Source organism: Aquarana catesbeiana, linkage group LG12, assembly GCF_042186555.1.
Source record: "Aquarana catesbeiana isolate 2022-GZ linkage group LG12, ASM4218655v1, whole genome shotgun sequence".
NCBI lineage: Eukaryota > Metazoa > Chordata > Amphibia > Anura > Ranidae > Aquarana > Aquarana catesbeiana.
Window position 1 is genome coordinate 69,580,529 of NC_133335.1, and position 14,287 is coordinate 69,594,815.

The window sequence follows — 14,287 nt, forward strand, 5'->3', positions numbered from 1 at the left end:
TCGCCTCAGAGACCACTTTTATCTGAAAGCGGACCGCCTGCAGAAGAAGAGGATATCAGGGTTATGGCAGCTAGCTGCTGCCATAACAATGATACACCTCTTCAAAGCAGCGACGTAAAACAGCAGCGGGCAGTCCGTAAGTGGTAATGCCACTTTCTGCTGTTCTCTTCCCCCAAGTGACAGCACTGGGCTAATCACCTAGCTCTGGCCCTGTCACAAAAAGCAGCGAGTCACATGCTCATCTGTACTCAAAAGTGGGTTTTATTATTTTGCTCCTAGTGGTTGTGAGGAACTGCATTAGCAAAGCACAAGTATGCTATAAAGGAACTGCTACAAGCAAGTAACTGCATAATCATAGGGAAGCAACTATTCCAAACTCAAAAGCTGTATAGGTTCAGACTTACTGTCAGTATGTGTTATATGAAACAGGGAAGAGCTGCTTGAATAAAATTGAATAAGAGTGTAATCACAAGTGTTTTGGTTCAAGACAAGTTTACTTTGAAATATTGTAGCCACAAATAAATGTGTGTCTGTAAAGGAAATTTATTTACTAAAGGCAAATCCACTGTTCACTACAAGTGCACTTGGAAGTGCAGTCGCTGTAGATCTGAGGGGGACATGTAGGAAAGAAAAAAAAAATAAAAAATTTTTGCTTGCACACGATTGGATGAAAAAATCAGCAGAGCTTCCCCTCATTTCAGATCTTCCCCTCAGATCTACAGCAAGTGCACTTGCAGTGCACAGTGGATTCGCCTTTAGTAAATCAACCCCTATGTGTGTTGATTGTTATGCGTTTCATTACTACACTATCCAGAAAGCACACAGTGCTACTAAGTGCTTTATTAGCAGATTAATCCATTTACTGGTGACCTAAAAACATTTAGGTATCAACTATAAAATGCTCTACGTAATTAAACAATGGTAAAATAAACCGTGCTCTCACCTCTGTGTAGTGTTTGCTGTTCATCAGGTAGATCACCAGAAGAAGCTGCAGGTAAGCTTCTACCTCTGGGAGCAAAGGGGCAGAGGCAGCCTTTCCTGTTCTTGGTCTGAACTGTAAATCTGCCTCTGTATCCATCATCTGCAGAGTTAGATGTAAAAAGAATAGGTTATACAATACATAAAATTTTATCATTAAAAGCTTCAAGCTAAGTAAAGACTCAAAAATAATATATACTCTAGTTTCAGAATGCATCTCACAATAAATCCACCTTCTGTATCTGTGTATAAAACAGTGCAATAAGAGCCATTACGCTTAACTACCATTCACAACCAGAGTGTCCGACTCTCTTCCTGTGCTGATTTGGAGCTCGCCAGCCCAAGCCTCAGTGGAAGTGGTCCCCAGCTCTCCTCCTTTATTTTTCCCTCCAAACATCTCCCTGTTCCTATGTCTGATAGAGCAAGCTATTTTTCCACTGCCTCCACCAGTCAGATTTTGTTCCCCTGATGAGAGACAGTTAAAATTCCAATATTATTTGGTACTGAATCTCTTAAGCTGGTCATACAGTGGGGGAAATAATTATTTTCCCCACTGTACACTATAAAATTTGACTGCACTACAAGGACCAAAGCTAAACAAATCCATTCAATCTGTACAAAATAGGGTAGGATCTTGTACTACACACATTTGAGGAAAGATCTAAATGAGATTGATCAGACTGTTATAATGTATTATCAGTTTTAGGGAGAAAATATTTCCATATGTTAAAACCAGGTAGTACAGCATACTATAAGAGCCCTTTCACACTATGCCGCCTAGGGTATCAGTGGCGCTATTTTAACGCTGCTTTACCATCGTTTTAGCGGCGCTATTTGGCCACCAGCAGGGCGGTTTTAACCCCCCGCTAGTGGCCGAAAAGGAGTTAAATTGGCCCGCAAAATGCCGGAGTCACAGCGCTACCTCATTGATTACAATGGGGAGCAGCGGTGAAGGAGCGGTGAGTCCACCGCTCCTAAGAAGCTGCTGGCAGGACTTTTTCTGACACAGCGCACTACTCCAGTGTGAAAGCCCGAGGGCTTTCACACTGGAGTGAATTGAGCAGCTGTTTTTGGGCGTTTTGCAGGCGCTATTTTTAACACTATAGCGCCTGCAAAACGCTCCAGTGGGAAAGGGAGGCTGTCAATACCGCAATCGTTAAAGTGATTGTAAAGGATCACTTTGTGAAAAAAATTATTCATTTTGAAATAGAATGAAAAGGCAAAACATTTGTGTATACATAAAAAACAACCACCCCCCCCCCCTCTTTTTTTTTTTTTTTAATAAAATGATCACATACATGGGGAAGGGAGCATCTGATAATTGGAGGAGAGAAGGCTGAGTTCCCAGCACAGTTAGAGAACTGACCATGCTGTGCTCTCATGCCTAGCATGGTCAGTTTTTAATAGAAAAGCAGAGGGACTGGCAGGAACACAAGGGATTTCACATAAAGGAAGCAATACAAAAAAAAGAACAGTACAGTTTTTTCATACAAGTACATGGTACGGCAGGCACATATCGGGAATATGAAAGGTTAGGCTTATACACTCTTTAAGTGAAGACATTGATTATTCTCGTACTTACCTCCTCCAAGAAGCTCAGCATCCAGTCACGGGTGGTAGCATTGGAGGTGAAAAAGCCATTAATAGCTTTGTGCAGGACATTGGGGTTCAAACGGCGGGATGTAGATGGCAGGGCTCTCAGTGCACGAAGAACAAATCTTGGCTCTTTTCCAGACACTGCCTTCTCTATCTGCTTCACATGCTCCTTAATATCTAAAATGTTTAAAGAAACATTAGCAAAAAAACAAAAAAAAAAAAAAAAACAACAATACAGGAAATAAATACATGCATATACTACAGTATACCATTACTTCATATTCAAGTAGAAACGCAAACTACTGGGTCAGATTGTCGTGTTTATACTGCTTAGATAGCATGCATATCCAAGGTCCGGCCCACAGGCCAATCGCGGCCCGCGTTTTGGTTTCAAATGGCCTGCCTGGTGATCAGGACATATATAACTTTTGTGGCCCCCAACGAATCTCTGAGCGCCGGGGGCCACAAAAGATATATATTCTGGCTGCCTTGGAGGGGACAGGAAGGAGACAGAACGAGTGCCATACATACAGGAGTATTTCCTGTTTACACGGCGGCCTCTGTAATAGGAAGTCCCGTCTCCTGGGCTGCAATTGGACGAGTTTAAGTAGTCTGTTGGCGCTCGTCCTGCCCCCTCCGAGACTGCAGGTGGGCATCGGTCAGGCTGCACTGATGGCAACGGCGGGGCTGCTGCATTCATGGCAACGGCGGGGCTGCAGATGGGCACTGACCCTTATTTTGCTTCACAGTTCTTTTATTTAAAATATAAGTTTTATCCTGAAACTTCCCTCTTAAAGTGAAGGTGCGTGTTCTACGCCGATAAATATGGTATATACAAATAACACGCCCAAGCTCATCTCTTCATCCCACACAGCCACAAAGGCAAGAGAATTCTTGTTGGGCAGTGTATTAGTGCTCAGACGAACACACTTAGACCGAATTTTAATGGTTCAAAAAACGTCAGGCAAAATGGTCGGCCCTCATGCGTGTTCACTTCATTAAATCTGGCCCTCTTTGAATAAAGTTTGGACACCCCTGCCATAGAGGAATAATAAGAGAGAATACTACACAATTCACTAGTGCTCATTTCAGTAAGCACAGAAAGAAAGCCGGTCACGCACTGAGGTAGTAGAATTTGTAGCACTCCAAGGCCTCATTCACACAGCCGTCCAATGCCCAGATCAGCATGTTTCTGCGGTGGGCATGGCCAGGTGTTTATTATCAGCTGTGGTGGCTCAGCCTGTACAAATCAATGTCAGAATAAGATTCTGCAGCTGTCCAAATCTAAAGCTCCAAGTACACTGGCCTAAAAATTGCTGCTTCTACAGGAGTTTTGTGTTTTGCCTGTAGAACCAGCTCAATCTTATCCTACATGTCCAAGAACATAGGGACGATTATTTTTAGCTTAACGTTTAGGCAGGAAAAAAGCCCTTATGGTTTGTGTTTCTGATAGGGAGCTTTCTGGCAGAAAAAAACCCCGCAAAACTCTCCTAAACTCGCCTACACTTTGTACAAAAAATGCTATATATGAGGGTTTTTTTTCTGCTAAGGGAACTGGCATTTTTTTTAAGCCCAGTGTGCACGGAGTCCGATAGCACATGAAGCAATTACCTGCAGTTAGAGACAGACAGGGTGGATTTGATTTAAATCACTAGTAAAAGGACTTTATTTAAATCATAATTTTTAAAGAGCAACTGTCATCTCTGTCCCTCAGCGGCTCCTCCTCTGACCCGCTGTTGACTCACCGAGAGTCTCATTCACTTTAATGGGACAGCTGGTGATGTGGCAGTGACACAACAAGGTGAGGGACGTGGCGGCAGGTGAGTGGATTCCCGCTAACAGGCGCAGACAGGTGCTCTTTATAATGTAAGGGACTCATTCTTGCTGGTAGTTAGAATCTTTAATATTTGCAAACAAAATGAAGGTTCCTATTTAGAATAATAAGCTGTCAGGTTAGTAAAACAGAAATATCAGAACCGATTCACACAGTTTGTTGTGTACATAGATTTGCAAAACAATGGGATAACCTTTTTTTGTATCATGGCTACTGTGAAATTGTGTAAATGCATCAATGCAGTGCATGTTATCTCAGCTTGCATTCATTGAATGAGTTTACCAAAAATGTAAATATTGCAGAATATACAGCCTCATGCTACATAACAAAGCTCCATTTCATGCTGAATAAACTAAATTATTAATGTATCTTAAATAGAAAAAAACTATCTTAAGATAGATTTTTTTACTCCAAAAGTATTTTATTAAAATAAAATTTTGGAAAAAAAAAAAAAAAAAAAACTGAATTCTTTTTTTTTAACCACTTCAATACCAGGCACTTAGACACCTTCCCGCCCAGACCAATTTTCACCTTTCAGCACTGTCGCAATTTGAATGACAATTGCGCGGTCATGCTACACTGTACCCAAACAAATTTTTTATCATTTTGTTCCCACAAATAGAGCTTTCTTTTGGTGGTATTTGATCGCCTCTGTGTTTTTTATTTTTTGCGCAAAATAAAAAAAGACCGAAAATTTTGAAAAAAAAACAAGTTTTTCTTTGTTTCTGTTAAATTTTTGTAAATAAGTAAGTTTTCTTCTTCAATGACGGGCACTGATATGGCGGCACCGATGAGGTGGCACTGACGGGCACTGATGAGCGGCACTGGTATGCAGCAACGATGGGCACCCATAGGCGGCACTGATGGGTGGCACCGATGGGTGGCACTTCTGAGCATCACTGCAATATAATGGTGCCAATCAGTGCCCATTTGTGGGCACTGATTGGCACATGTGGCTGGCCATGGGGTACATACCTGGCCATCCACATGTTGCCCCCTTCCCTGGTGGTCCAGTGTGGTCATCTGAGGGGGAGCTGCGCTGTAAACAATCAGCGCAGACCCCCCCTGTCAGGAGAGCCGCCGATCGGCTCTCCTCTACTCGCGTCTTTCAGACACGAGTGAGGAAAAGCCGATCAATGGCTCTTCCTATTGACATCGTGATCAGCCGTGATTGGACACGGCTGATCACGTGGTAAAGAGCCTCCGCCGGTGGCTCTTTACCAAGATCGGTGGAGTGGTGTGTCAGACTGACACACCGCTCCACCGGTCGCCGCGATGGGCCCCCCCCCATGGGCGCGAGGCGGCATGTTATCCTGCTGGACGTCATATGACGCCCAGTCAGGATAACTGAACCACCGCCCAGCCGTCACCTGCTATGGGCCAGGCGGGAAGCGGTTAATCATTGATTTTTATCAACCCTGGGGACAGATGAGCGGATTGGACACAGAGCTGCTCATCTGTCCCTAGAGGTATGTAACTGCACCTTGTACGATTACATGTGAACAGCCACTAACAGTATCAGTCTGTCATTGATTTGTACAGGTTCCGTGTCTATCCGTCTTTGTACGCATGTAAAACACTCGCATGTGTGGTAGAGCTTCACGATTTGGGTTAAAATGAGAATCATGATTTTTTTTTTTTGCTTAGAATAAAGATCACGATTTTTGCGACGTAACATCATCTTTCACGTTCTACAAAAAAATTGGGCTAACTTTCCTGATTCGTTTTTTTTTTAAATTAATCGAAGTGTATTTTTTTCCAAAAACTGATATTTTATTCTCAAGGTTTCTGCCAAAAAAATAAATATATAATGTTTGGGGGTTCAAAGTATTTTTTCTAGCAAAAAATACTGATTTTAACTTGTAGGCATCAAATGTCAGAAAAAAGTTTAGTCTTTAAAGCGTTTGTTAACCCGAAAAAAAGATTCTGTTCCTTTAAAGCATGTTATACAACACAGTGCTTGTGCTGTGTAATTTGGCACCTTGTAACACCTGGCTGATCCTGCTACGTCTCTCTTCTGTGTCTATCTCTCCCCTGTCCCCCACCTCCTCCCCCGCTGCTGCTCTCATATTTCATAAAATAACATCACATTTGCGCTGTAATATACCAATAAATGTCCCTGTGACTTTATTGGTATATTACAGCGCTCAGCTGTCGCGGCTCTCACTTTCTCCTCCCTGGCTGGCGTCAGCGCTTGACCCCGCCCACTGGAACTGAGAGTCGGAAAGTGAGGAGACCGAAGAGTCAGCTGAGCGATGGGAGCCGCGCTGATATGGATACAGATAAGCATATTTTTTACCTAACACAGGCACAGGGACATTTATTGGTAGATTGCAGCACAGATAGGACGATTTTATATAAGTGGGTTAACAACCACTTTAAGTAGTTAAACTGACCTCATCTACAGACAGAAGTTCATCCCTTTGATCCAATTCTAAAAGAACAAAAATGTTACATGCATCTCTTCTCTATCTCTCAGTGCTGAAGAATGTTAATAAACATTTTCCGGATTTTCTTTTTTTTCTTGACAGCTCGGCTCTGCATTGTTTATATAGAATCGCGGAAATGGCTGATTGAAATCGTGAGGGGGGGGGGGGGGGGGGGGGTGACTCGAGATCGGGTTTCTTTTTTAACACTTAATCGTGCAGCTCTGATGTGTGGTAACCTGTGTACAGTCGTACCCTGCTACTGATTTGTATGCAATACCAGTCACTTCCCAGGTGCAGAAATATGCTTGTTTTTTAGGCCTCTTGCACACTGCAGCTTGAAAAAGCTCAGTACAGCATTTTTTTACTGATCTAAAATGCAGTGCATTGCTTACACACAAGCACATAAACAAACACTGCGTATTCTTGAGAAAAAAAAAAGGAGATATAAAAATTTGCGTTCCCATTTTTTTGCGCACATATGAGCATAAACATTAATGAATGTTCCATAGGCATGCACTGTGCACGCAAACTCGCATATACGCACAAAACAAACACCTGAAATTAAAAAAATAGCAGATGCTCAAACATCAGTACTGTGTGCAAGAGGCATTACAGTGTACAGAACTCTCCAGGAAGTCACAGGTGTTGCATACAGCTGTACAAATCAATAGCAGGTTTGTGGCTGTACACTGGTAACCACACATCCAGGGTTTACATATGTATAGAGATGAGTGCCCCTAAATGCCAACCACCTACATCCATGGGGCACGTCTGTATGCAGGCATGCAAACACGCAGATGTGCGATTACAACCTGCCATAGATTTGTATGCAATGCCTGTCACTCTCAGGTGCACAAATATGCAAATTTTTTAGGACATACAACCCTCTGCTGTGTAAATAAGCCCTTCCCCTGATGTGTAAGCTGCGTGAATTCAGCCCAATCACTAGATCACAGAAGACTGATTGGACTTTCTGCCAATGGAAGTAAAATACGATCATACTTCTGTGACTGGTGTTGTACACAGCAGCCTGTACAAATCAAAAGGCAGGTTTTGTCTTTAAACTAGTAACCGCACATCAGATTGTTTACATACATACAGCGATTTACGAGTGCCCCTGAAGCCAACTGCCTGCAACCACGGGGCGCACATTTGTCCCTGCATGCATGTAAACACTCAGATATGGGGCTACGCCGTTGATTTGTATGGGACACCTGTGACATCCAGGTGCAAAAATATTTTTTAAGGCTGTACAGCCCCCTGCGCCCGTGTGAATGAGCCCTTCCCATGATGTGCAAGCCCCAGCAGCAGAGCAAAATGAATGGCTTTCTGAAGATGGAGGTAAAATATGGAAGTAACAGGCGTTGTACACAGCTACCTGTACAAATCAATGTAAGGTCACTGCTGTATACTGGTAACCGCACATGCAAGCATTTGCATGCTTACAGGAATGGATGAGCTTCCCTAAACGCCAACCTCCTGCATCCACAGGGCGCACATCCGTCCCTATATGCATGCAAACACTCACACATACGGTTACCAGCATACAGTCGCAGCCTGCTAGTGATTTGTATGCAATACCTGTGACTCCCAGGTTTTTACAGTGTACAGAACTCTGCTCTAGGAAGTCACAGGTGTCGCACACAGCAGCCTGTACAAATCAATGGCAGGTTGCAGCTGTACACAAGTAACTGGACATCCGAATGTTTACATATGTACAGGGATAGATGAGCGCACCTGATCTCCAACTGCCTGCATCCACGGGGCTCACATTTGTCCGTGCATGCATGTAAACACTCAGATGTGGGGCTACCACTGTACAGCTACAGGATGCCATTGATTTGTATGGGACACCTGCGACTCCCAGGTGCAGAAATACGGCCCTTGGCGCCCATGTGAATGAGCCCCTCCCCTGTTGTTCAAGCCTCAGCAGCAGAGCAGAATGAATTGACTTCTGCAAATGGAGGTAAAATATGGAAGTCACAGGCGCTGTACACAGCTACCTGTACAAATCAATGTAAGGTCACAGCTGTATACTGGTAACCGCACATGCAAGCATTTACATGCTTACAGGAATGGATGAGCTCCCCTGAACGCCATCCTCCTACATCTACAGGGATGCATATATGTTCCTGTAGGCATGTAAACACTCACGTGCGGTTACCAGCATACAGTCTGCTATTGATTTGCATGCAATACCTATGACTTCCAAGAGCAGAAATACGCTAATTTTTACAGTGTACAGAACTCTGCTCTGGGAAGTCACGGGCGTCGCACACAGCAGCCTACAAAAATCAATTGCAGGCTGCGGCTGTACACAAGTAACTGCACATGCGAATGTTTACATATGTAGAGGGAAAGACGAGCGCCCCTGATCTCCAACTGCCTGCATCCACGGGGCGCACATTTGTCTGTGCATGCATGTAAACACTCAAATGTGGGGCTACCACTGCACAGCAACAGGATGCCATTGATTTGTATGGGACACCTGCGACTCCCAGTAGAGCTGCACAATTGTTAAAAAAATCGTGATTTCGATTCACCTCCCCTGACGATCTCTCCTGCAGAGGTTGCCGATTCTTTTATATAAACAAGTGGAGAGACTTATCTGCTCACTCAGCTGTCAAAAGAAAACATCCAGGCAGTCTGCCAAGTCTTTTAACTTGAAACATTGTAACTAAGCTTCCTTCTTAGATCAAAGGGATAGAACTTGTGTGTAAATAATCGGGCAGTCAGCCAAGTTTTCAACAAGGTGTAAATGAAGGAAGTTTAACCACTTAAAGTCTAAATCTTTTTCTGTCTTTTTTTGAGTTAAAATCAATATTTTTTGCTAGAAAATTACTTGGAACCCCCAAACATTCTATATATTTTAGCAGAGACCCTAGGGAATAAAATGTGAATTGCTGCAATATTTTATGTCACACTCCATTTGCTCAGCGGTCTTTCAAAATGCAATTTTTTGGGAAAAAATACACTTCAATTAATAATAAAAAAGAAAAAACGAAACAGTAAAGTTAGCCCAATTTTTTTGTTTGAATGTGAAAGATGATGTTACGCCGCGAGAATCGTGATCTATCTTCTAAGCAAAAAAATTGTGATTCTCATTTTAGCCAGAATCGTGCAGCTCTAACTCCCAGGTGCAGAAATCGTATTTTTAGGCTATACAGCCCCCCACACCCAATGTGAATGAGCCCTTCTTATGATGTGCAAGCCCCAGCAGCAGAGCAGAATGAATGGACTTCTACAGATGGAGGTGTCCTGGGTGAATAGACATTCCCCTGAATGTGGTATGGAGATTCACCCGCTCCCAGGGCTGAGCCCTGCGCCAATGTCTGAGGATCATGTGACTGAGCGCTCGCTAATTCCTGGAGACCCCCATAGGGCCCCATTCACCACCCACATTACCTGATCTGCTGCAAACCAGCCTCCCCCCTCCCCGCTGTAATCTCCAGCTATGGGAGGACTACAAGTCACAGCAAGCCCTGGCATTGACTCCTAGGACATGCAGTCCTACCACAGACACACAGAGTACGAGACACAACAAGGGGAAAGATAGATACCCTCGAGGGTGACACTGTCCAGCTCCTTCTTCCCTCCCTCCCCGGTGGTGCTCCCGGCCGCCGGCTCTTCCTCTTTCATTTCCACATCCTCCGGTTCCCGTCGTTTAGCCGTAGCCTCCTTCATCCTGACCACCCGGTGCCTGCAGAGCTCGCTTTCCGCTTCCGGTCCGGGAATGACTAGCAAATCTCTGGCTCGGACGTAGCGCGAAGGATGCCGGGAGAGGAGGCGCAGGTCGGAGAGCGGAGTGCCGAGCGCATGGATTGCGAGGCTGAGTCACTGGAAGTGAGCCGAGACTGGGAGGACTGGGCGAGCGGAGGGAGCGCCGAGAGCAGCCTGGCTGCGGCGTGACGTCACCACGTGTTGAAAGAGGAGCTGGAGGAAGCCTTGTACCTAGCCAACATGGCAGCACAGAGAGGAACATGACTGGCAGTGCACACATTTTTTACACACAATATTAGTGTCAATAAATGTCTAGTTTGCCACATTTATAATACATGAGTAGCAATGCAGTGATATATTATTTGTTTTGTTGTTAAAACATCACACACGTAAGCCCTAACTATCTATATTGCCAGAGTGAAAATGAAGCAAGGGTAAACCTCTGTGCTACTTCAGTAAAATATGAAGTGACTTGAGTGCGTGAGTATATGTGACAATAGCCTAAATAAGCTGCAAATACCCACTGTTTCACACTAGTAGAATAGATTTATAGGTATAAAGTAACGGTGTTGCACAAAACTCACTTATATAATACATAACATAAATCTCAAATGACAATAATGTAAGCATATATCAAACAATTCACAACTATAAAGTGCATAACAATAGTGCAGTCCAAAGTTAAATTATTGTCCCCCTGATGAAGTCACGTGACGTACCGCGTAGGGCATCCCGGAGTGGAAGCGATGTAGGAGACCCGCATGCTGGTGATATACTTGATTTACCAAGGCTTTTTTTACTCAAAATTTATGTGAGAATTACTATTTTTAAATAAATTCACTGATTTTAAGTACTACACTATGGGAGATTATTTTGTCTCACCCTAACATGTGGACAAGCGTGGCGGAAGAAGCCTTAAAGGGACCACCAACATACAACACCTGGGCATATCTGACAGATCCAAGACCAGGTTTATATCGGTGGATCATCATCCAAAAGGATGTTACTGTAATCAAAAGGCACAATTGATTACGCAAGGAGGTGAGAGTTCTGTGAGCACATCAGTGTTACAAGGAGGTGGAAGCACGTTAAGGCTGGGTTTCCCCACATCCAAATCGCATGACAGGCAAGTGTGAGCGGCTCTCAATGGAGCTGGTTCACACATGTTTCGGGGCGGCCCCAGTCCACATTCAAAAAGGGTCCGGTGCGTCTTTGGGTTCAATTCAGGTGCAAATTCAGGCAAAAATTGGGACCTGATTCACACCTGAATCGGTGAACAGGAACGCACCGGACCCCAGGCACAAAAACCGCGGCTGCACATATGTGAACCCGGCCTCACAGACGTAGTTTTCTTCTTGTAGAAGAAAGTGGATGTCACTGTTGGAAAATTAACAAATACACATTTAGCTCACATTTATTTAACTTTGGACTGCACTATTGTTATGCACTTTATAGTTGATGAATTGTTTGATATATGTTTACATTGATGTTATTTGAGATTTATGTTATGTACTATATACAGTGGGGCAAAAAAGTATTTAGTCAGCCACCAATTGTGCAAGTTCTCCCACTTAAAATGATGAGAGAGGCCTGTAATTGTCATCATAGGTATACCTCAACTATGAGAGACAAAATGTGGAAACAAATCCAGACAATCATATTGTCTGATTTTTGAAAGAATTTATTTGAAAATTATGGTGGAAAATAAGTATTTGGTCACCTACAAACAAGCAAGATTTCTGGCTTTCGCAGACCTGTATCTTCTTCTTTACGAGGCTCCTCTGTCCTCCACTCATTACCTGTATTAATGGCACCTGTTTGAACTTGTTATCAGTATAAAAGACACCTGTCCACAACCTCAAACAGTCACACTCCAAACTCCACTATGGTGAAGACCAAAGAGCTGTCGAAGGACAACAGAAACAAAATTGTAGACCTGCACCAGGCTGGGAAGACTGAATCTGCAATAGGCAAGCAGCTTGGTGTGAAGAAATCAACAGTGGGAGCAATAATTAGAAAATGGAAGACATACAAGACCACTGATAATCTCCCTCGATCTGGGGCTCCACGCAAGATCTCACACCGTGGGGTCAAAATGATCACAAGAACGGTGAGCAAAAATCCCAGAACCACACGGGGGGGACCTAGTGAATGACCTGCAGAGAGCTGGGACCAACGTAACAAAGGCTACCATCAGTAACACACTACGCCGCCAGGGACTCAGATCCTGCAGTGCCAGACGTGTCCCCCTGCTTAAGCCAGTACATGTCTGGGCCCGTCTGAGGTTTGCTAGAGAGCATTTGGATGATCCAGAAGAGGATTGGGAGAATGTTATATGGTCAGATGAAACCAAAGTAGAACTGTTTGGTAGAAACACAACTCGTCGTGTTTGGAGGAGAGAGAATGCTGAGTTGCAACCAAAGAACACCATACATACTGTGAAGCATGGGGGTGGCAACATCATGCTTTGGGGCTGCTTCTCTGCAAAGGGAACAGGATGACTGATCCGTGTACATGAAAGAATGAATGGGGCCATGTATCGTGAGATTTTGAGTGCAAACCTCCTCCCATCAGTAAGGGCATTGAAGATGAAACGTGGCTGGGTCTTTCAGCATGACAATGATCCCAAACACACTGCCCGGGCAACGAAGGAGTGGCTTCGTAAGAAGCATTTCAAGGTCCTGGAGTGGCATAGCCAGTCTCCAGATCTCAACCGCATAGAAAACCTTTGGAGGGATTTGAAAGTCCGTGTTGCCCAGTGACAGCCCCAAAACATCACTGCTCTAGAGGAGAGCTGCATGGAGGAATGGGCCAACATACCAGCAACAGTGTGTGACAACCTTGTGGAGACTTACAGAAAAGGTTTGACCTCTGTCATTGCCAACAAAGGATATATAACAAAGTATTGAGATGAACTTTTGATATTGACCAAATACTTATTTTCCACCATAATTTGCAAATAAATTCTTTCCAAATCAGACAATGTGATTGTCTGGATTTGTTTCCACATTTTGTCTCTCATAGTTGAGGTATACCTATGATGACAATTACAGGCCTCTCTCATCTTTTTAAGTGGAAGAACTTGCACAATTGATGGCTGACTAAATACTTTTTTGCCCCACTGTATAAGTGAGTTATGCACAACACAGTTTGTATCTATATTTATATTGCCAGAGTACTGTGTGCCATAAGCAGTTTCCATATTTCTAAAATAAAAAATACTTGTTCCACAATATAAATAATAAATATAATTTATCTATAATAAACTATATAATAATAATACTTTACAAAATACAAAAAATCATAATAGATGTAATAATTATAATATACAGTATCTCACAAAAGTGAGTACACCCTTCACATTTTTGTAAATATTTTATTATATCTTTTCATGTGACAACACTGAAGAAATGACACTTTGCTACAATGTAAAGTAATGAGTGTACAGCTTGTATAACAGTGTAAATTTGCTGTCCCCTCAAAATAACTCAACACACAGCCATTAATGTCTAAACCGCTGGCAACAAAAGCCAGTACACCCCTAAGTGAAAATGTCCAAATTGGGCCCAAAGTGTCAATATTTAGTGTGGCCACCATTATTTTCCAGCACTGCCTTAACCTCCCTGGCGGTATGATTATTTCTGATTTTAGGTGCTGAAAGCGGTACAATTATTTTGCACAGAAATTTGGCGTTTTATATTGTAGGCCTGTAATTCTTAGGAATAGTTCA

General features: G+C 43.3%; 1 protein-coding gene across 1 annotated transcript in view; it reads right to left on the minus strand.

The window, feature by feature from the left end:
- The window catches only part of PSMD3 (proteasome 26S subunit, non-ATPase 3), a 28,535-nt gene extending 17,893 nt beyond the window's left edge, over positions 1-10,642 (minus strand). Inside the window, exons 1-3 of the mRNA XM_073608013.1 lie at positions 10,398-10,642; positions 2,561-2,751; positions 944-1,081 (exon numbers count right to left, since the gene is read on the minus strand). Of these exons, the coding sequence (XP_073464114.1) occupies positions 944-1,081; positions 2,561-2,751; positions 10,398-10,521 (453 nt within the window). The 5' untranslated portion in view covers positions 10,522-10,642. The remainder of the gene's footprint in view (positions 1-943; positions 1,082-2,560; positions 2,752-10,397) is intronic.
- Positions 10,643-14,287: the final 3,645 nt, after the last annotated feature.